The sequence below is a fragment of the Gouania willdenowi genome, chromosome 16 (assembly GCF_900634775.1).
Source record: "Gouania willdenowi chromosome 16, fGouWil2.1, whole genome shotgun sequence".
NCBI lineage: Eukaryota > Metazoa > Chordata > Actinopteri > Blenniiformes > Gobiesocidae > Gouania > Gouania willdenowi.
Window position 1 is genome coordinate 12,896,875 of NC_041059.1, and position 23,479 is coordinate 12,920,353.

The 23,479-nt window shown below is 38.8% G+C and overlaps 2 protein-coding genes across 2 annotated transcripts in view; both read left to right on the forward strand.

Annotated features, from left to right (window-relative positions):
* Positions 1-9,676, forward strand: part of ephb6 (eph receptor B6) — a 41,657-nt gene extending 31,981 nt beyond the window's left edge. Inside the window, exons 6-19 of the mRNA XM_028470389.1 lie at positions 337-492; positions 811-1,082; positions 2,159-2,240; positions 2,694-2,818; positions 2,921-3,083; positions 3,353-3,467; positions 3,560-3,615; positions 3,957-4,073; positions 4,165-4,412; positions 4,511-4,729; positions 4,820-4,969; positions 6,073-6,257; positions 7,098-7,256; positions 8,348-9,676. Of these exons, the coding sequence (XP_028326190.1) occupies positions 337-492; positions 811-1,082; positions 2,159-2,240; positions 2,694-2,818; positions 2,921-3,083; positions 3,353-3,467; positions 3,560-3,615; positions 3,957-4,073; positions 4,165-4,412; positions 4,511-4,729; positions 4,820-4,969; positions 6,073-6,257; positions 7,098-7,256; positions 8,348-8,453 (2,153 nt within the window). The 3' untranslated portion in view covers positions 8,454-9,676. The remainder of the gene's footprint in view (positions 1-336; positions 493-810; positions 1,083-2,158; positions 2,241-2,693; positions 2,819-2,920; positions 3,084-3,352; positions 3,468-3,559; positions 3,616-3,956; positions 4,074-4,164; positions 4,413-4,510; positions 4,730-4,819; positions 4,970-6,072; positions 6,258-7,097; positions 7,257-8,347) is intronic.
* A 3,481-nt stretch (positions 9,677-13,157) lies between these two features.
* On the forward strand, positions 13,158-23,099 carry trpv6 (transient receptor potential cation channel, subfamily V, member 6). Its single transcript, XM_028471757.1, has 17 exons — positions 13,158-13,748; positions 13,842-13,966; positions 14,083-14,180; positions 14,257-14,379; positions 14,632-14,772; positions 15,474-15,572; positions 16,230-16,405; positions 16,511-16,657; positions 16,743-16,822; positions 16,916-17,051; positions 18,872-18,958; positions 19,048-19,124; positions 19,198-19,363; positions 19,443-19,509; positions 20,324-20,592; positions 20,681-20,787; positions 22,585-23,099. Exons 2-17 carry the CDS (start codon positions 13,848-13,850, stop codon positions 22,826-22,828), a joined length of 2,136 nt encoding a protein of 711 aa, XP_028327558.1. The 5' UTR covers positions 13,158-13,748; positions 13,842-13,847; the 3' UTR covers positions 22,829-23,099.
* The last annotated feature ends 380 nt before the right edge of the window (positions 23,100-23,479 follow it).

Genomic DNA, 23,479 nt, shown 5'->3' on the forward strand with positions numbered 1-23,479 from the left:
TATCTGATCAGTTTGAGTTTAACAGGTGTGTACAGATGGTTTGATTATCCATATCTTTGGTTATAAACCATTTAGACTGAGTAGGTATTCTGCTGTCACAGATATAATGTGGATTGTACTTCTCTTCAAAGCATCTTCAGTGGTGAATATGGAATAGCATATGGTCATTATAATCTATTACCATGAACTAAGATAAATAATGAAGTTTGAGTTGTAAGTTGAGGTTGTTATCTCCCCTTAGGATCTGTCCATGTGTTAAAGCCTGAGTTTCCACCAACAACTTCATTCAGTTCACTATTAATGTTTGAACCTTGGTGTCCTCTTCTTTCTCCACAGCCTGTTCCGTGGGCTACTTTAAGGCCGTTCCAGGCTCCGTCCCATGCTCCGCGTGTCCATCCAACAGCAGAACCAGCCAACAGGGGTCGAGTGTGTGTGAATGCCGCAGCGGCTTTTATCGAGCGGCCAACGATGCCAACTCCTCAGCCTGCACAAGTGAGCTGTGTGTCTGAGTTTGTCCATTGCTCTTTCTGGGAGGCTTTTAAGGGACATCAATAAGCTCATTTGCATATATGCAGTCTGTAAGAACTGAGCCACTCACTAAGTGAAATCCAATTTGGATGCGTGAAAATTTTCCATTAAATTACTGATCATTCTCTCCAGTAAACAATAGACTATGCAACATAGTTTATATATATATATATATATATGACAAATTGATTTATAATGGAAATGATCATTTTAATATTTATGTCCATAGCATTATAGATTACTGACTCCTCATACTCGTCTCTCTCATCACTCTCTCACCAGCTCCTCCATCTGCTCCAGTGTCTCTGACCTGGGAGTATGAGAGTTATGATGGCGGGGTGTCCCTGAGGTGGAGACCACCTGCAGACACGGGGGGCCGCAGTGAGGTGTGGTATGGGGTGGTGTGTCGCATCTGCCCCTCAGCCACGGTTACCAACCCAGCCTCGTGCTCCTGGTGTGGAGAGGGCGTCACCTTCAGTCCTTCAAAGACAAACCTAAAACAGACCAAAGTCACCCTGAACAACCTGCTGACCAGAGTCACTTATCTCATCCAGGTACTGTGAGTGAAAGATTGAGATACTGTTTTCCTTCAAACACATGCAATACAGTAATACAAAAAAAAATAAAAAATATTACGATAAACAAAATATTTGATGTACGTGGCTTCCCTCGAGAAAAAAAACCCACAAAAACATTGACATTTATTACTGCATACACACACTTTGTGTTCGAAAGGGAGTGGGTGGAAGTATACACTTATTAGTCCCACCCCTTTTCATACATTACAGTTACAAATGATCAACTTTCAGCATCCTGTTTTCCGGCCATTGCTGTTGTTATTAAATAAATTTTGTCATATCTTCATATGATTTTGATTAAATATACAAAACATTTTACACACTTTCAAAATTGTCATACAACGTAAAGACATTTTCTTTATATTTTTACAAGTCTTTAATTTCAAATGGCAAACTGTCCTCAATCTTATTCCACATACTGATATACAAAAGTTTTCCTTGATGTCTGCACACGAACAGACCTAAAATAAATTGTATTTCTCAGTTTGTAAGTTTCCCTCTCAATAAAGAGCTTTCGAATGTTTAAGGTAATAATTTATTCTTGGGCTTAAATACAACTTGAAAAGTTTGAAAAACAACTAAATCTGCAAATTTGAGAATCTTTGACTTATGGAACAATTGATTTATATGATCTAAATATCTGGCGTTATGTATATAGCGTACTGTTCACTTTTGAGATGGAAAAAGTTTCTATTTGTTCTGTTAGCTGAGCTTCCTGGTGAATGTCTGCTCTGGATCATTGGAGCTGAATTAAGAAAATGCTGTGAATGGTGATCTATTTACTTAAGCTCCAGAGGAACTGTTCTGAATTATTTCATGAGCTCCACATCAGCAAATACATATACTAACATTTATTATTCATCCCAGAGCAACTCAACTAAATCACACCTTATTTCTTATTGATAATGGGTTAGATCTGTCCCATTACTTCTGTTTGCTCATCTCATGCTGTTAGAGCTGCATGAGCCTTTCTAGATTTCTCAAACACTGATGCAAATGCAAACAGTAAAAGCCTTTCAAAGTCACATCTGTGTGTTTTGTCATATCGACAGGTGCAGGCCATGAATGAAGTGTCATCTTTGAGCCCTTTCCCAGCGCGATACACAAGCATTAATTTCACCACCAGCCAGTCAGGTGAGACACATGAAAAAGATGAGATGAAAGATGAAGAGATGCTCTGATGCTCTGATGCTCTGATGGTGGTGGTGATGATAAAATGTGTTTGATTTTGTCCTGGGATCTGTGTAGGATTTTGTCCCTCCCCCTCCCTTTCAGTCCTTTTCAGTCCAGCTGTACTCTCCCTTCTGTGTGACTGACTTGAGGTTAGAATATCCTGTCAGAGTCCATTATGGTCACTGTGGAGGATAAGTGGAACAAATGAGTGATCATTAAAGACAAACAGAAATAACGTAAATAGTCTTGAATATTTGATTGACTGAATTCTTTGCATTAAATATTCTAGCCAGTGAAATCCTATACAGAGCACATCCAGTGCTCCATACAAGCATGTATATGATCATAATTATATACAGTAATCTTCACTGCCTCCTTGTGGCCACTGTTACTAGTCATTCTTGTCTCCCACAGTTCCCAGTACAGTTCCCATGATGCACCAGCTGAGCCGAGCTCCTGACTCTATCACTCTCTCCTGGCCTCAGCCTGATCGCCCCAATGGAGACATTGTGGAATACCAACTCAGATACTTTGACAAGGTGTGTGTGACATCTTTCAAAGCATGATGTCCACGGCTGCAAAACAAAGGGAGAAAGATACTCAGTGACTGTCCTTTTTATTTCCCTCCTCCGTATCTTCAGGGTTCAGATGTTGACAGTGCATCCACTGTATACAGCGAGACCAACACGGTCACCGTCACTTCACTGATACCAGGTTCAATCTACGCCTTCCAGATCAGAGCTCGCAATGAGCGAGGCTACGGCCCCTACAGCAACACCATCTACTTTACAACATTGCCCCTGGGTACAGCTTCTATATCTATCTATCTATCTATCTATCTATCTATCTATCTATCTATCTATCTATCTATCTATCTATCCATCTATCCATCTATCCGTCTATCCGTCAATCCGACTATCCGTCTTTCCATCTATCTATCTATCTATCTATCTATCTATCTATCTATCTATCTATCTATCTATCTATCTATCTATCTATCTATCTATCTATCTATCTAGTGGCCTCTGAAGATGAATACATAACAGCTGATATTTCTTCCTTGGTCGCATCAGAGGAACATCAACAGCAGATCCAGAATCGACTTCCTCTGCTGGTGGGCTCAGTGATGGGTGGGGCAGCGTTTCTTCTTGTTGTGGCTGCCATCGTGGTGGTGGTGGTGTTTCGCAGGTATGAGAAGAAAAAAATATTAGGACTCATAATGGAAGTGTTTTGCTTTTGTTTTTTCATCTAAACTTGTGTTCTTTGTTTATATATGGCAGAAAGAGGAGGGAGAGTCCTTACAGCGACCGACTTCAAAGGTACATCAGTAACCGAGGTGAGCGTCGGTGTATTTAAATAATTATTTGATCAATGTAACTTCAGACACAGAAGATTATTATATTATTATTACATATTAGTTACAAGGGGTACCCATGGTGGTTGTAGTTACCCTCCATTTATACCAAAACATTTAGGAACAATTGTATTAATAGTAAATATGATTTCTTTTATTTGTTAGTAATGAGTATGATAAAATACTGTAAAAGACAAGCAGCCTCAGATGTGTGAGAAACAATTGATTGTTGGAAATTAAAGTGTTTGATGTGGTTTGGATTTGGATGGATATAAATAATAATGTATAATGCATTTGATATTATGTCGACATGAATTGCACAGGTGGGGTAAAGTATTATGTGGACCCTTCCACATATGAGGACCCAAGCGAGGCTGTCAAAGAATTTGCCCGTGAAATAGATCCTACACACCTGAAGATTGAGGAGGTAATTGGTGCAGGTGGGTCTAAATGTTCTTTATGAATACCTTCTGCTCTAACATTGGTTTTGTGATGGTGTCACAGTAAAATCTGTTTCTTTTACACTTGCAGCCCAGTTTGGTGAGGTGTCACGTGGTCGATATCGTCCTTTGGGTCGCAGAGAAGTGCTGGTGGCAGTGAAAACTCTCCGCTGGGGAGCGTCTGAGAAAGAAAGAGGGTTATTCCTCAGTGAAGCAGGGGTCCTGGGTCAGTTTGATCACCCCAATGTGCTGAAGTTAGAGGGTGTTGTCACCCGTGCTCCTCCGGCCAGAATCATCACTGAGTTCATGGAGAATGGGCCCCTTGATGCTTTTCTAAGGGTAAAACAAGTGTAATTCATGCTGATGTTAAGGAAGCTATTTGCAATTATACACAACACAGATACAAACCTAACTTCACCCACTCTTAACACCTTAAGGAGAACGAAGGGCAGTTCAGCATCCTTCAGCTCGTCGGAATGCTTAGAGGAGTCGGTGCAGGAATGCGTTACCTCTCTGAAAGAAACTTCGTCCATCGAGATCTCGCAGCCAGGAACGTGTTAGTGAATTCCAACCTGGTCTGTAAAGTGTCTGACTTTGGCCTTTCCAGACTCATGAGAGGCCTGGACCAGAACATACCAACGTACACTGCCTCACTGGTACGCTACCGGTCATGGATGGTGTTCTTTTTTTTAATTCAGTCATTGACTTCACAAATGTAAATATTGTTATTATTTACCTTCCAACAGGGAAGTAGGATACCTGTGAGGTGGACTGCACTAGAAGCTTTTCAACATCGTAAATTCAGCTCCGCAAGTGACATTTGGAGCTTTGGTGTGCTGATGTGGGAAGTGATGTCCTACGGCGAGCGCCCGTACTGGGACATGAGCAATCAAGAGGTGGGTAGAAATGTCTGTATGGTGGTGTAGGGCAGTGATGCTTAATGGTTAAGGAAGCGGGCTTGTTATCGAAGGGTCATCGGTTCAAATCCAACCTGGGTCATCACTTTGGATGTTGAGTTAAGCAAGTCCCTTAACGTTAATCTCTTGTGTTGTATGTCACTTTGGATAAAGGTGGTTAAATGAAATTGTAATCTTGTAATTGTTGTATGTACTGTAAAGTGTACTAATAATAGGAAATATCAGTCTTTTGTGTTTCCATATTTTTTGCCTTCAAGCAAAAATCACATTCTCTTTATCCCATTAGAACCTGGAGCAATCCTTGAATAACTTTCTCTTTTGAGTCAGATGTGTTGTGATCCCAGCTTGCATGTTAATATTGGTTTAACCCATTAAAACCTTGAAGCGACATTTGTGCACACCCATGTGTGACATTTTCATGCTTCTTTTTTTAGAGCATAATGTGAGATGATTTGACATTCTTTGGCGTGTATTTCACAAAGAGTTTCATAATAAGCTTCAGCAAGGTGTCCTACAAGATGAGTTTCTCACTCGATACCCGAGGCCTTATTTAGTAAATAATTACAATTCATCCCTAAATTGGAGCTGTAAAAAGCTAAGATCATATTTCCTACATATTTAGAGCGAGAGACGTTCACATGCTTATTGTTGCATTTGGTTAAAAAAACTAAAAATGTTAAAATAAAAAGTGTTATTACATAGTATATGAAATTGTAAATGAGTAAAGTTAGCATTTGAATTCATGGCTGCATACATAGGTTAAATGTCTATATTTTTAAACTAAAAAATTGTTGCCCATAAAGTGGTAGAATGAAAACCAGCAGAAGAGGAATGCGCAGCCGCATAAATCGTACATTTGAAGAGCATACTCTTCAAATGCTCTTCATCATTGGTTTTCCCCTCTCTTACCTAACGAGGACATGTAAAAGGCAACAAAATGCCAGACGGCTTGAATTTAAATCGTTTTTCAGTCACTCTCGAGCCCTCAGCAGCCTGTGGACCTTTAAAGAGAAAAAGTTTCTCAAGAGTCCTCGAACCATCTGCCCCACTTATGTTTAATGCCTTTCTGTCTCATTTTGCAGGTAATGAAGGCTCTGGTTGATCAGTATCGTCTTCCGGCCCCCCACAACTGCCCTCCTGCCCTCCATTCTCTGATGCTCCAGTGCTGGCAGGCTGATCGAGGGGACCGGCCAGGCTTTGATTCAGTGTTGTCGTCTCTGGACCGTCTCATCAGACATCCCGCCTCACTCAAAGCAGAGCCAACCAGGTGAGACTGTGACTTCTATCGATCACTGGCATTAGCATCTAGGGATGTAACGATTAATCGCAAGGCAGTTAAAAATCAATTTATAGGTATCACGATTCACATCGATACCGTGAAAATTGAATCGCAGTACTTTTTGTAACCAACAAAGGTGTGTTTTGGCAGCGGACGGAATCTGCTACTACTTTCTTTCTGGCCGCCTTCTACATTCAAACATGTTCATAAACTATTCCTTACCCCTTTAGCACCAAAACATATCTGTAATATTACGTGAATATCTGTAAAAGTCACGTTTTTCTATTAGCTTTGTCTGCTAGCATAGCATCTCTTCTTCACTGCAAGATATCTGCATGCCAACCGACCACTGGGTTACCAGCGCCCTCTGCTGGTCCAAACATATATCTGACGTAAATCAGTGAAATGACTGTTTTTTTTTTTTTTAAAGTCCAATTGTTAAGGCACAAAATACATTTTCAGTTGCACTTTTAAAAATAACTATTATGCAGTTTTGCATTGTTTACTATAGAACCATTAATAGGCTTCTTCTTCATTTGTATTATTCCTTTATTTATTTCATTCAAGATTTGTTTTTAGTTAAATTGCATTGTTTTGAATCGTTTATCAAGGGATTCTTTTGACAATGAAAAATAAAAGGAAAACAGTATAGATTCTTACAGTTTTTTTCCCCAAAAAAATAAAGGAACATTTTTCAGTCATCATTTTTCTACAGTCCCATTTTGTAAAATAAATCGTGAATCGAATCGTATCGGGAGTTGAGTGAATTGTTACATCCCTATTAGCATCAGTTTCTCACCATCATGGTTTCATTTCTGACATTTACAGAAGCTGCTCTCAGCCTCTGCTCAGCCCCACCCCCTCAGATCTATCATCAGTGGCAACAGTCAGTGATTGGCTGAGGGCTCTAAGGATGGAGAGATATCAGGATGAGTTTGATCGAGCACGTCTGGACTCATTGGACAGAGTCAGCAGGCTTACTATGGAGTGAGTGCACATGGTTTCTGCTTCAAATTCAAGTTTTCATGAGGTCTTTTTCTTCATCTTGTGTCACCATGTAGAGCAGGGGTTCTCAACCTTGGGGTCAGGACCCCATTTGGGGTTGCTTGACACTGGGAAGGGGTCGCCAGATGTCTAAGAAACTCTTTGAAACTAAGAATATTTTCTGAACAATTTGAGCCCAGTTTTGCTTATTTTTACCCTTTTCTGCCACTACACTAAACTTTCCATATTTTAACCTATTTTAATCACTTTTTCTTGCCATATCTTTGCTCCTTTAAATGCTTTTTTGCTACATTACGCCTATTTCTACCACTTCATCAAATTTCAATGCTTTTTCCGTGCATTTTTCCACTTCTCAGGACATTCTTGCCACTAAGAAACCCCTTCCACCACTTTTTCCACCTAATGTTGCACATGTTGACCCATTATTGCCACTTTTAACAAATCATTACTCAAACTACCCCCCACCCCCCCTCCATTTCCACTTTTAAGACAATATTGACACTTTGAACCCTTTTACCACTTTTTCTGTATGTTTTTGGCCACTCTAATTTGCAGATTTTCACCAATTTCTGTGGTTTTTAAAATCACATTTCATCACTTTTTCCACCATTTTTGTTAACTTTTAACCCATTTAATTTCTGATTAAAACAAGGAGTTACATCTTTAAGATGACTATATACTAAGACACAAATAATAAAGAACTTCCTGGATAACAGTGCATATTATTTAGATGAATAAATAAATGCGGTTATGACAGATTCTTAGAACAATGGACCACCATTTGCTGACTTTATTGATTGGCCTCAAAAAGCTCTCCCCTTTATTCCCCCTTAAAGATGGCCCTGTCTCCACATGAATGTTCTTGAATGTTCATGTCTGTGTTCAAAAAAAAAAGTTTGAGAACCACTGCTGTAGAGGAGAGTTAAGACATACTGAAGAAGACATTTTTTCTATGTTATGACACAAGACAATTATCAAATAGGCTAATTGTTGTTGTTTCTTTCATAGTTTTAAGATCTATGACACAATTTACAGTGAAATGTGATTGAGTCGTGTTTTTTTTTTTTCATCAGAGATGTTCAGAACCTTGGCGTGAACCTTTTGGGACATCAGAGGAAGATAGTCAGCGCTGCCCAGCAGCTCAGGGCATACCTGGTTCAGGGACAGGTGGAGGTTTGAAATGTCTGAAATCTACCCACAATGCAATCTGTGCCATTTCAGAGATTTCCACCATCCTCAAATTGTAACGTTTCTGAAACACATTTGATGGAGCACATCCTAAACCAAAACAACACAGCAATCAGCAGATGGTGCCACGCTGTCTATCCTGATCAACTCAGCGCCACAATCAGGGAGGATTATATCAAAGCTTGGACTAATCCAGCAAGTCACGCAAGACAATCGGGGAGAAATGCATCCTGGGAGCTGCAGTTGGAGAGGAAAGGTTTCACTGTTCCTTATCATTCACTAGATCTCACATCTTGTTGTTTGTTCACCTTCCTCTTTTGTCACACATCTGCTGTTCCTTTATTGTTCCTCTAAACTTTTGATTTCCTTTTTAAGTACCATTACGTACAGGAACAAAATAATTTATTGTTAAACTGACTATGGATATTTCCATGCTGAGAGTTGCGTGAAGACAATCAAAAGTTTTTTGTATATTTTATAGAACTTGTAAAGTTTTGTCACTCACTCAATATTTAAAATAACAAGAAAAAAAAAAAACAGTTTAGGTGGCTTTGCAAAGGAAGTTCATCCACTGGCATTTGTGATTATTAATGTGTTGCATTAGATTGCTTTCAATGAAAAGGAACAGAACAGCAAGCATTCGGATTGTGTATTAAATACTGAACTGACAAAAGAAAGAAGGGGGACGAGGGTGGTCCACCTGTGTGTGTTCACTAGTGGATAGGAGACACATCAGGGGTCTGAGAGTAGGTCTTTATATTCAGCTCACTACAACAAAGCAGAGGTCATGTACTATAATAAGTCACCACAGAAGCAAACACAAGGACCTATCAGTGGTTAGAAAGACTACAAGAAGATTAAAGAAAAGACAAAAAAAAAAAGCACCGTCTTTAACGTGTACATTATAGAGTCCACCACGTTTTGTTACACTTAGTTTTTGAAGTGTTTTGAATGTGGGGGGATTATAAAAGAAAGGTGGACAAAATCTGATCTGATTTACACTTGAAGGAAGGAAGCAAAATGCATTGTGAATTTTTACGTGTCAGAAACGTGTGAGTGCGTGTGCGCGCGCGTGTGCATCTGTGCATGCGCACTAGCGTATGTGAGATAAGTGTGTCAGGCTACACACATAAACTAGCTGTTTGCTTGTATGAGTGTTCACCACCTTTATGTAATTGTGACATTTGTAAAATAAAAATGATTTTTATTTAAAATGTTGAAGATTCGCATTCGTGTGTGTGTGTGTGTGTGTGTTTACATGCTACATTATTTAAATTAGTCATACAAGCTTCTTTTTAAAGGTCCCATGTCATGCTATTTTTCATCCATCTCCATTTGTTCTAACAACCCCAAAAACATAGTATTTTCCCAAACTCGCCTGTTTTCCAGAGTTTTAGCCTCTGAAAAGTCACTTTCTGAGCAACTCTACACAAACAGGCTGATTTGCAGCCTACTTATGCATATTCATGAGTGGGCGTGTCTATAGACAGGACACTGACTTCCTCCTCCCTGTACAGTGATGTATAGGGCCAGCTCATGCTGCTTTATAAACACAAGACAGAGCGTGGGGGCGGGGCGTTCACCGGTACATACATAGACTGTAGAAAATACATACATAGCACTGCGCGAAGGACGCTGAAATGCTCACCTTCGTGGGCGTGTCTGTTTACATGTCAATCACGGCAGAGAGCTTCCTGGAGGCGCGGCTTCTCCAGCTCAGTGCCCCATCAAATTTGTCATCAAAGTGGGAACGCGTCATCAAATTGGAGCGAGGTGTTTGGGGTCACCCTGCAGTAAGAAAGGAGCAAATCACCCTCTAACTAACGATTGAGAAAATCAATTAAAAAACACTTTGGGCATGTGTATGAAGCCCAAATAGCACTTTTATAATGTTTAAAGCACAGAAAAGTCAATTTAGCTTAACATGGGCTCTTTAATGAGGATGTGAATGTGAATAAAACTATGACTATCATTATGACTTTTTCTTTTTAGCAGTTCTCATTTCTAAATAAAACATAATAATATAATTTAGTAATTTTCAAGATACTTCCATACCATTAAACCGAAAACCAAACCAACCGCAGCATGTAAAATGTATTTGACAAATTATGAAGATTTAACTGTTTTTGTAAAAAAAAAAAAAAAGAAATTAAAACTAGAAATATTAAAACATTTAATCTGTAAATTGCATTAGGTAAAATAAAAGGCATTGAACTGCTATCAATGACAAAATAAAAAAGACTTGGTTGTAGATGACCGTGATGATGCTGATGTGAAATTACAAACTCATGTCCACATATCCATCCCAGCTCACATCTGCACAACGGCTCAGTACAGGGCACCCATTTTTCACCAACACACGACACTTTCACATCCACTCCAACTGGCCTCAATCTACACGTGCACGGAATATTAGCATTAATTATTACAGCATTTTCTGCTGTTAATAAGAACAACACGCTTCATCAACTGAGGTAAAAATTCCTCATCTCTATCCGCATAACACGCATGTGGCTAGTTTTGGGAAAGTGTACGTGGTCACCTTGACATACGTGGTCACCTTCTCAGAGGTGAACTCTTTGAATGTCATGTAAGCAGATTTGTGCAGAATCACAGTTTGGGATCTGCTGATGTCTGCAACAATCCAGGCACAGACCCTGGCTTCCCACATGTCCCTGTGCTGCTGATATCAGAGCAGATCAGCACTGATAGCAAACCGTGTCGTACCTCACGTCACAGTGCATGCTGCTAATGGGTCTGCTTATTGTTCAATTGTCAAACTGGGTAAGATTACATTGATTTACCAGCTAATTTGCTGGTGAGAATGCCATGTTGTATCACACAAATTCAATTAGCTCTGGCAAACTTTCATCCAGAGCCTCAGTAGTTGCCTATTCTGCTCCACATAAAGGGTGGAACTTGAAATGTGTGTTTCACAGGTTCATAGGACTAGTTGTTGTAGTATACTACATTACTTTACATCATACGTATGTATCAAACCCAAGGCCCGGGAGAGAATCCAATTTAGCACGCAGGAGAAAGTGAAAATGACAATGAAAGCATGAATAGTTGCGTTTATTACCAACTAATTCAGATATATCAGTCCTTCCAAACACACAAATTCAATGAAACGCCACAATATTTGACAAGGTTAAAAGTTTTGCCCATGCTTTTATCACATGATGGCAGTCATTTTTATTCTTAAATTGTTGCAAGAACGCTCACTTTAAATATTTTCTTTTTTAAATCCAGTAATATTCCTCAAATTATTCAACAACATTTTCCAGATGAAATTGAAAATTGGTCACAAAATCAAAGACATTTAAGAAAACATCCTGCGGGGACAATTATCTGTCACTTATTGCTTGGATATTGTCGGTGCCTTACGTATCTACAAATGCAAACTAGGGCACGTTAGCAGTGAAAAAGCTTGTTTTCCTGCCTATAATCTGAAGCTGATTTGACCTTAAACTGATCCGTATTAGGCCCCTGAACTACGATGAGTTTGAAAATCCTGCTTTAGATAAACACAGAGCCGTTTCTGGCTGTACACGGACTATATGCAGAAGGCTTTCTTAATCCCTACTATATCCCTACGAAATACACAATATAATGAAATAAGCGACCGTTATAAGCTGTAGATGTGTTTTTTAAATGTCTTTTTATTTTCCAAATTGTTAATTAATGTATTTAAACTCACTGTTTTTTATGAATATAGAGGATTGTTGTTTAGTTTATAAATTGCAGAGAATTTTTCTTTTTCTTGGTTTGAAAGAAGCCCAATATTAACTCCACCACTTTTAGCTGAACCACTCTAATTAAGAAAATAATTGAAACGTGTCACGTGTGGTCAGGCCACTTGTTTAATCATGTATAATTATACTATGATGATGATGAATATAATCACGTGTTTAATCACACCTCTGTAATATCTAGTTTTCTGATGTGTCTATAATCATTAATAAATGTTTGCTGTGGTTCCTTGACTCAAATTAACACAGCGTTGTTACGTCGGTCCAAAAGCAGTCGACACCAAAACCACAAAACTGTGTTTTTATGATGTTATTGTTTCTTTATAAAGACAGTAACAGTGTGGAAATCATCCGTCTTTATGACATTGCTTAAAGACGGTGCTCTCTGTCTGGTAAACAACTATTATGTCCACAATACAAAATGACAGCCACATCTCCAACCAGCATCATGGCTACCTATAGAGTATCTCTAAACCCTGTTATCCTGTGGCTAACCAGGTCCGTTTGTCATGGTCTATAAATGGCGCTGGAAAAATACTGATGCACTTCAACAGAGGTGATCAAAGACTGTCGAAAAAGGTGTTTTTTCAGCTGTTAAGCAATAAATCAGCAGGTTGTAAATGCAGCTAATGTCATTTTAGTATTTTTGCTCTATTCTATAAATATGAATAATAATAGCAAAGGCTGCTTTGTTTTCAGCCTTTGAAGGAAAGTTGTGTGTGCTCATTCAAAATGATGTTACCAGCCTCTAAATGGTCATTATGGTCTTTGACGTGCAGTAATTATCGTGTTTTCCCGCACCCTGTTGACTTTTGACTGGTGCTCAACGTGTTCAAATCACTGAAAATAAAAGTGGTTTTGCTGGGTTTGTGAGAACAATAGTAACGAGCTACTACGTGAGTGGAATACATCATATTCATATACTATACTCACCCAAAAGAAGTTTTATTGAGAAAATGTGCCTTAAACAAGGGCAAGCCGAGGACACGCAGCCCTGTAGTTTAAAGGACAAACTTGCATGCAGATGCACAGGTTAGCATTTTGCAAACAGGTTTTTGTCACAGTTCACAAGAAACAATGACCGATCTGTTGATTCTCATGATGTTGCGGAACTTTTATAGTGGCCATGCAGGTTTTGGAGATATGGAGAGGAATGCAAAGATAACACAGAAATCGAGCAGGGTTAGGATATTTAAGGTGACATAATCAAAGGAATAACTTTGAATCAGCATGATGAAGAAGAAAACAAAGGCCAAGCTTCCTTTGTGGGATTTCTGTATTGTGGGTGAAAATCTACCTGCTCATTACTGCCTCACTCTCTCTGTCTTACCTGAACACGTGTGCTCATCCTCCCTCTCACCCATTCATTCCCAACCCTTCCACAAGTCTCCTCCCTCATGCTCTGGTCACACATATAAGAAATGCCACAAGGATTTCACTTGTCCTAAGGGATTCCTCATAGGTGCTCTCTCCAGTTTTAAAGGTTATGACGATTGTCCCAAGAAGTTAAGGAACAGTATTTTTCTTTTTCGGGGTAAGATTGTTAGATTTTTTTTTTTTACATTGGAATTAAAACCTCTCATTAATGGCTGAATAACGGACTCACTATCCCGTTTCATTCCTGCAGTAAACCATGGCCAGATCGGCTCCCAGCGAGCTCAACCATTGGTGGAGCCAACTGAAGTTTCGCCTTCAAAACAAAAAAGGATGGAACGAGATGCTGGATGAGACTTTTTTACTTCACACAAAACAGTAATGTTACAAGTGTTTGATTTAAAATGTCACTGACAAAAATCAAACGTTCTCAAAAGGTGACGTTTGTTTTCTTGACAGTAACTAAGGTTCTTCTTGTGTGTTTCTTGCCTCAGCCTAAATGACATTCCACTCTTTTATGCGGCCAAAATCAACAGTGTGGGTTGTGTTAATAAACTGCTGAGCTGCGCCTCCACCAACATCTTTGAGCGAGGTTGGACTCAAGGCATCCATCTTTGTTGTGTTATAATGTTAATGCAGTGTGAACTATGATGGGATTCTCTGTCCAGGTGCTCTTGGTGAGACAGCTCTACATGTTGCTGTAATGAACGATAACCAAGATGCTGCTGTGGCTCTGATGGACGGAGCTCCTGAACTCATCAATGAGCCCATGACCTCTGAGCTTTTCCAAGGTAAACACAAACATTTTGGCAACTTTTGCCCAAACGTATTGGACTAAAAAGGGAAAGTTTCCTTCCTTGTCTTTTTTTAAAAGGACGCAATAGCATTACTTCCTCCACTTTTCCAGGATATTCACAGAAAAGCCAACCTCTGCACACGGATTATATAGCATGCACCGATTAGCTTCCAGAATTAGCAGCAAAGGTCGAATTAAAGACGTTACTAAGAGATGATTCACTGTGACTGTTTCTGCTCTGCCTCAGGTGTTACTCCTCTCCACATTGCTGTGGTGAATCATAACATCAACCTGGTTCATCATCTGATTTGTCGTGGTGGTGATGTGGCCACACCTCGCGTCACCGGACTGTATTTTAGGAAAAGGATTGGAGGGCTTCTGTACTGTGGTAGGTCAGCATGAGAGAGCCTAACTGCAAAAAGTATGTGACATATGGATTATGTGCAGGTTTGTGTGGTGACCCGATAATACATTGTAACATGGGAACTTTGTGCACGCTACTATATTTGATGGTAAACTGCTGGGTTCTGCCACATTAGAGCGTTTTATGTCGAGGCTAAGTTCACTATTCTACACGTGTCCTCTATTTAACAAAAATATTAAGAATGCTCTCAGTATGTGATGATGTGACTTAACAAGTTTCATATTGCATCATTTTAGAGTTCAGAAAAAACATGCAGCTGATCAGGGACCAGATGTGGTCAGATGTGTGAGGCCTGGCTTTCCGACACAGCCTAAAGCTCTTGTTAAATTTTCCAAAACAGCTGTAATTCTAAACACAGTTGTCATTTATTCAGATCAGTGCAAATGGGAGAACATCACATTGTGTAGAGTGCAAATATAGAAATTTCACTCCTCATGAAAGAGCAAGGCTGAAGCTCTTACTCCTTAATTAAAAATCTGTAATCAAAATAGGAACCATGCCCCCCCCCCCCCATAGTCATCCTAAACCACACACAATAGGCATGTATTTATTTTAATTAGGTCCTCAAATTAAAAAGAAGTGCAAAGATCCTTAATTAATGATCTTCTCCTAAGTTATGCTAAAATTGTGAAATAAACTTTATTCTCCATTCATCTGATTAACAGGGGAGCACATCTTGTCTTTTGCTGCATGTGCTGGAAATGAGGACATCATCACTATGGTGATCAACGCTGGAGCGAACACAAGAGTTCAGGATTATCGAGGTAATAACCCTTACCTATAAGTGTACCGAAGAGGTTCTCAACTTGTGGGTCTTGACCCAAAAGTTGGTGTTAGATCTTATTTTAGTTGCTCATGTGCGTTTGCCAAGGTTAAAGAAAAATCTAGATTTATGCATACGTCTAACACTAATGAATACTTTTCCTTTTTTGGAAAAAAAAAAAAAGACTTTTTCTAAAAATTTGAAACATTTATCAAATTTATTTTTAGCTCTTGAGTCAATTTCTTGTTTATCCATCCATCCATTTTCTGACCCACTTTGTCCTATTTCAGGGTCACGGGGTCTTGTATATTCATTGAATATTTTTTTTCCTTATGAAGAACTTATTTAACTGTTGTCCTACCATGATGTTATATATCACTGCACCATCTTTTTATTTAATATATTTAGGAAGGTAAAGTTTTTCCATGATTAATATTATCATGAAGCAATTATGAAGGATAAACCACTTGACTGGTAAACCGTATTGGTACCAAGCGAGGAGGTCATATTTTCACGGCCATTTGTTTGTTTGAGGTTTGCGTTCTCTGACTGCTCTTGTTAATAAAATAGAAATGAGGTCTGTATATTCATCCATTCATGCCCGTGTTTATCAGTTCTTCATAAATATTGAAATTGTTTTATCACTCCCCTTTTTTAGGTAACACGCTGCTTCACATTTTGGTTCTGCAGCCCAACAAGACATTTGCGTGCCAAGCCATGGACCTGATTATGGCACATGATGCAGAGCTGGACCAGTCCGTGCCCCTGGACATGATACCCAACTACAGAGGACTTACTCCTTTTAAACTGGCTGCTAAAGAGGGAAACATAGTGGTGGGTGTGAAGCTGTGAAACAATGTTGAAACGCCACATGAAAAGTGAAGCATAGGCTTTATGTATTTATTTTGTTCTTCATAGTATATCCATTGTTCCTCTCAGGCGTTTCAACACTTGGTTAACAAAAGACGAGTCGTCCAGTGGAGTCTTGGGCCCTTGAGCTCTCACCTGTACGACCTGACAGAGATCGACTCATGGGCTGATGGCCTATCCGTGCTGGAGCTCATCGTGGGCAGCCACCAGAGAGAAGTAAACACAACACCATCAGCAGCATTTAATGCCATCCTGTCAGAAACCACAAGTCCCTTAAACAAAATCATGTTTTACTCTCCAGGCAAGAAGGATCCTGGAGGTGACCCCTGTGAGACAGCTGGTCAGTCTGAAGTGGAACCTGTATGGAAAACATTACTTCAGGTAAACATTTTCACTATGTTGCTGTTGTCTGTATTGAAATATTGAAATGAAATTATGCTCACTCTCATTGTTTGTTTCCCTGCCCTGGGTTAGGCTTCTACTACTGCTCTATCTCCTCTACATTGGAACCTTCACACTCTGCTGTGTGTTTCGCCCTCTAAAGGATGCTCCAGATAACTACACTAAATCTGAGCTGGACAAAACTATCAGGGTCCAGAAGACTCTTAAAGTGGGTTTAATTGACAAGTTTCCTTGCTCATTGCGATATTTAGGTGTTTTTAACAAACAACAGGATAGGACTTGTGAATTGATTGATTAAGATTATTAAAAACATGTCAATACAAGGGTTGGAACTTGGTAATTGTATTTAATTCTATACTTTTTACTTTTTTTGACTAATTAAAATTAGCTCATTCTTTGATAATGACTGTTTTAAAAGGACTGAGGCATGCGCCATTTAATGAGCAAACAAAAATGGGTAACACCACTTGAAGTTTTAGGCATAAGGCTGGTATTACGCTTTTATTATCTGTCATTAGTATGAATAAGGTGTTATGAAGGCTGTCATTAAGGGTTATTCGCTAAATTATGACACCGTTGGAGCTATGTTTGCATTTTTTAGGGTTAGGTGGAGGGATCTAGTGGGGTTAGGTAGGGTTAGGGTAACAAAGGGTTAGGGCAGGGGTCTGCAACCTCCACTCTCAAAGGAGTCATCTGCCTCATCTCGCTGGGATTAAAGTCCTCCCGGAGCCGAAAAATACTTTCTCAATGAAGTGTATCAAATTCTATACTGTTAAAATTATATAGAATAATGTTTGATTCAATTTGATTTGATTTATATTGATCATGTAAATAGCACCTTTAAAAACAGTTTAAATTAAAAAAAAAAAAAAAAAAAAAAATATGCATCTTTAAATTCTATAGGCATCTCAGTTTACATGAACACAATTAGGGCTGAAACGATTCCTCAAATTACTCGAATTATTTGATTACAAAAAAAACTTTGAGGCAAATTCTCTACATCGAAGCTTTGTTTAATTCATGTGACGTCACCAAAGTACGTATCACCGCCGCATTGTACGCGGTCTCATGTTTCACCCTTGACTGAATTCACAATTCCAAAAAGAATGGATAGCTGCAGCCCTAAACACAGTGTTAAATAGATTATATATTTTTTAATTAATGTATTTAAAGGGCCACAAAAAGTTAACTGGCACATTGGTGGTTAAATTAATCTGTCCCACACAATTAAAATCTCTATTTTCTTCCAGAATAGTGTTTTTATTAGTTTAGTTATCTTACCAGGGATTTAAAACAAGCCACAGGTGCAGGAAAGTTGATTGTCTGTAGATGTTGCAGGAGTTAAAGTCGGAAGGTGGCTGAGTCATTGCACAACGTGATTTCTTTTAAGATTAACAAATTCCTATATCATTATGTTATTTGTCATTAATCATTAATAGCCTGTGTAAGAAAATAACAACAGAGCCACAGGTTGCAGACCCCCTGGGTTAGGGTAACAAACGACATTTAATGACAGCTTTCACGACACCTTATTCATGCTAATAACAGATAATGAAAGCGTCTATAATGTCAGCCTTATATATAAAACTTGTACATGTATAGGCTTCTATTATTGATTACTATCACTACTATCTGATCCAAAGTTGTTGGAGAAAACAGTTGCTATTGACATGTGGTGAGTGTGAGTGCAGGTTGAACCTTATGAGTATAATAATAAGCATTATTTTATAATTGGACATCTAATGTTTACTTCTGATGTTACATAACATTAATTTATTGGATTTTCCAAATCTACATGAAAATGAAAAATGCTTTAATAAGATAAACACAGACTTTTATCTAAATCTGGCTCCTATTAAAGGGCCATCACTGTTCCCTCAATGACACAAAGATGGCCTGCATCTCTTCATTGTGTTTTCTTCATTCATATGATACAGTAAATAAAATATGCAGGAATCTTGAATTACACTCACATTAGAGGAGCATTATAATAATAATGATCTTTCTGATGTCCTTTTTTGGTCACAGGAGAGTTACGTGACATATGACGACAATCTGCGGTTGGCAGGAGAGGTCATCAGTGTCCTCGGAGCGTTTGTCATCCTGCTGCTCGAGGTCAACACTTGAGTTTTGACCCGTATACGTTTTACAATGAATAACATTGTACTGCACAGACACATCCTTATGTGTCTACTGTCTAACAGATCCCTGATATAATCAGAGTCGGAGCAAAACGCTACTTCGGTCAGACAGCACTGGGAGGGCCCTTCCATGTTATCCTGTATGTATAATAGTGAATGAAGGACAAATGTTCAGACAACATCTAACCTTGCTGTTTGCATTGTCCTGACCAGTATCAGCTATGCGTGCTTGGTGGTGCTGCTGTGTGTGTTCAGAGCCTGTGAAGTGCAGGGAGAAGCAGAAGTGATGGCCGTGTGTTTAGTCCTCGGCTGGTGCAACGTCATGTTTTTTGCCCGGGGTTTTGAAATGCTTGGCCCTTATGTCATCATGATACAGAAGGTGAGTTTGTGGTTTCCTTTCTCACTATGTACCTGTTTGTGTTTCAGACTAATTACAATGTGTCTCGTCCTTTCTTCAGATAATATTTGGAGACTTGACAAAGTTCATGTGGCTGAGTTTCATTGTGCTCATTGGTTTCTCCACCTGTGAGTATTTTATGAATGAAACATGGAGACTTCCTTTGGATCACAGCTTTAATGCAAAGTGCCTTTCTCACAAGCGCTGATAACAAATAAGTATATATTTGAGGGATGGGGTCAATTACATTTTTCAATTACAATTACATCTTCAATTATCCATATTCAATTACAACTCAGTTCTGATTGCTTTGACCAGCATTTTTTTCCAATTACAATTAAGATTACAATTATCATTTTCCACCTGAAATTCAATTATGATTATGTTCTCAATTACTGAAGTTCAATTACAATTAATCACAATAACTGAGTGACTTAAACCTTAACCTTCGACTTATGTTAGCTTTCTGTTAGCATCTCTCATGATAACGGGTCCGTTTTGACCATGTCTTAAATCAGCTGTAAAATACACTGCAAAAATATTATCTATCATCTAATTTGTCTCTCATCTATTGGTTACCTTGCTAGGCTTCCTAATCAAAAAAAATATTGGCATTAATATTTTTTTTAATGAATTGATCCTCAGGAAAACTGACAGGTAAACTTCATATGAAACATTTTAATAATTGTTAACTACGTAGGCCTCTGCGTAAGCCATAGGACATGGTTCCACAGTTTTGTTTTTAATGATACAGTTTTAATAGAATTTCCATGCAAATTACAATTACAAAGTCAATTATCTGAACTTAATTACAATTAAATTATGATTACAGCAGCAATCTGTTTTTCAGCAACATAATTGTAATGAATTATCAATTATGCCATTACAATTATAATTGACCCCAACCCTGTTTGATAATAACCATAATGTGTTTTTGCACAGCTCTGTGGATGGTGTATATGACCCAGGAACCAGATGCCATCCCTCCATATCGCTCTTTCCCCATCACCCTCTTCTCCCAGTTTGAGCTCAGCGTGGGCCTCATTGACCTGCCGGTGGAACACACTATCATCACCCCACCAATCGTCCATGTCCTGCACTGCACCTTCTCTGTGGTTTCCTACATCCTTCTGCTCAATCTGCTCATTGCCATGATGAGCGACACTCACTGGAGGGTGGCCCAGGAGAGGGATGAGCTATGGAGGACTCAGGTATCTCACACACAAACACATGAACACAATCAACCTTGGTGAGCAAAAAGCAGAGAATTGGCATGTTGTTGTTGTTGTTGTTCTACAGGTGGTGGCCACGACCTTGATGCTGGAGAGGAGGCTGCCTCGCTGTCTGTGGCCCAGGCTAGGGGTCTGTGGGCTGGACTATGGCCTGAAAGAGCGCTGGTACCTCAGGTCAGAGAGAAAGCGCATCACCGAAGAAGAAAAAATAAAATGAAGTGTTACAACAGAAGTAGCTTTAAAGGCAGTCAACATTGCACATAATGTTGTCATCTTGGTTAATGGTCAGTGGTGTCGAACTCGGTTTAGAACCAGGACCAGAACATAGTTACTTTGATCATGAATATCTGCAGAAAATCACAGCATAGAAACCAAATAATACATATAAACAACCACAATCTCATATCCTGCAAGGGTTCATAGGGCCTGCTGCTCACATTAGGCTGAAAACCAGTCCACCACAGAGCCAACACACACAGATATAATAAACATATAACCATGCTCTCCACTCCTTGGAGCAATCTATAGACTCTAGTGTCCCTAAAACACATTTTTGTACTGTGGGATGTAATCAGATTACTGGGAGAAAACAACAACATCCGACCGATCGACTGACAACCAATCCAGGAGTAAAATCCACCTTTCAAAGCCATTATCTCTGTAAGTCAGAATACTAACCCCAGCAAGTTCATTTTGTCCTCTTTTTTTTATTAATATGTTAAAGCTGCAGTATGTAGAATCGTGAGGCGCTCCACGATTCCCCTTCCCCTCATGAACAAACCTCACAGGTCTTCTTGTGCACACGCACACTGTGGAACTCTTTGCGTCTGTTTTCTCAATAGAGACTAGTAACAAATGTAGGGACTTTATCTTGAGCTATTGGAGAGTTTTCTGATGTTTTAGAGACATGAAAGCAGATATTACTCACTGCTGGGAGGACACTAAGAAGCTCACAACCTTTTTTTAGGAAATTTACTTTGATCTGCCATTTTTCGACTGCCAACTGTCAGCCTTCCTCAGAGGCGTCTGCTCAGCGCTTTGATTTGTACTTAAAGTACTACACCACCATGAACCCCTACAGGGTGAAATGTTCTCATATATTTATGGCAGTGGCAATTTGTACGGTTGCTGTATCAATATACCGACATTCTATCCATACGCAGCGCCCCTCATTGGCCAGTTTAGGTCACGTGACTAAGACTACACCTAACTTTAAACCTAACCCTAACCCTAAAAAGTGTTGCGATATAGGCTTATAACCTAACCCTAATCCTAAACCTAACAGTAAACCTCACCCTAAACCTATGACCCTACGTACGTATATGTTTGTAAATGTACCAATAGCACCGAGGGTTGTCGGTACGGCAACCGTACGAATATTTATGATTATTTCAACTAATATTTTACAATGATATTTATAATAATGTGGGTGCTATATGTTATCAATGTTGTGCCTGTGGTAATTTTTTTAGATTCTGCAAACAGATGACCAAAATGCAGCACTCAGACTTTCATTTCTTTGTTGGACAGAGGGTCCAGGGTGCAGAGGTATACAAACGAGGGGGGTGTTAAATGAAAATCAATGTTAATCTAAGTTATACACACAACAAACCAACAAACTAAACCTCAAACCTGAAAAAAAAATGGGATGAGTGACTGCCACAAAAATGGGAAACATTGAAAAAAATGCAAAATCCATATTTCAACTAAACAGAAAAACGACCAAAACAAATGCTCATGAAACATCCACAAAATTAGATAAATCATTTTCAAATCATGACAATATTGACCTATTTCCTGCAGCCTTGTGTGCTGAGTAAACTACCATCTGCCAGTTTGTTTATTATCCTCTAACTCTGAGGTCCATTTTCACACATTCATCTACTGTTGCTAACTGATGTGTTTTAATGCACACACACTTGTGTTTGTCATGAAACTGAGTAACTTTTGACCATTCATGCCATTTTGCAGGGTTGAAGACAGACATGACCCCATCATGCAAAAAATGCGACGTTATATCAAAGCCTTTGCAAAGGAAGATGAAAATGATGAATTTGAGAAGTCGGACACGTTAAAGTCGAGTCCACGGCTCAGACCAAAGAACAGAGGAGGCTTCAGGATGCTGACAGGATGGGAGATGATCCGGCACAGCGCCTTTGGAATGGAGATGGAACAAGAGGAGCCAGAGGAAGACCAGGACATTAAATTTGTTTAGAAGTTCTCATTTTAAGCTAAAGACTTCAGGTCAAACTCATGTCCTGAAGCAAATGGACAGAGTTGATGTGACAGGATGAACTTCTAAGAATGGATCTTGTCTGCTTAATTTCTCTATGTAACCTTCAGTGCAATTGTTCCTGCAGTATTATGCTTTAGTAAAAAATGTGTTATTTTTCTCGCACTGTTAAAATTGTAGCATTAAAGCCATGGAAACTTGTTATAAGAGTTACATGATTTGTTTTTGATGAAAATAAAAACATTAAACAATATTCGGCCTGTTTTTTATAAAACAGTAAGATTATACTATGGATGTGATTATTATTATTAATAATAATAATAATAATAATTCATTTTATTTAAAGGCACCTTTCAGGCCACCCAAGGAAACATAATAATAAAAACATAATAATAACAATAATGTGCTTTTATCTAAGGTTATGAGGTTATGCTTGACAATAATAAACTGAATAGTCAAAATGTATATAAGAAAAAATGACTAAATAAGCAATTAGCGGAACAAAGAACTAAAAATATATATACAAATGTCTATCTATGCATATAGAAGTGTGACCATTTGTACTTGTGCTTATAAGGTAAGCTAATGTATTTTTCATTTATCATGTTTATTTTTCTTCAAACTTAAATTACT

What these genes read in the sequence shown, in the direction of transcription:
- trpv6 (XM_028471757.1), top strand. Translation starts at nt 13,848, where the DNA reads ATGGCCAGATCGGCTCCCAGCGAGCTCAACCATTGGTGGAGCCAACTG. An exon ending in GACCTCTGAGCTTTTCCAAG is followed by an intron (nt 14,380 to 14,631) that starts GTAAACACAAAC and finishes GCTCTGCCTCAG; the next exon opens with GTGTTACTCCTCTCCACATT. An exon ending in ATGTCATCATGATACAGAAG is followed by an intron (nt 19,364 to 19,442) that starts GTGAGTTTGTGG and finishes TCCTTTCTTCAG; the next exon opens with ATAATATTTGGAGACTTGAC.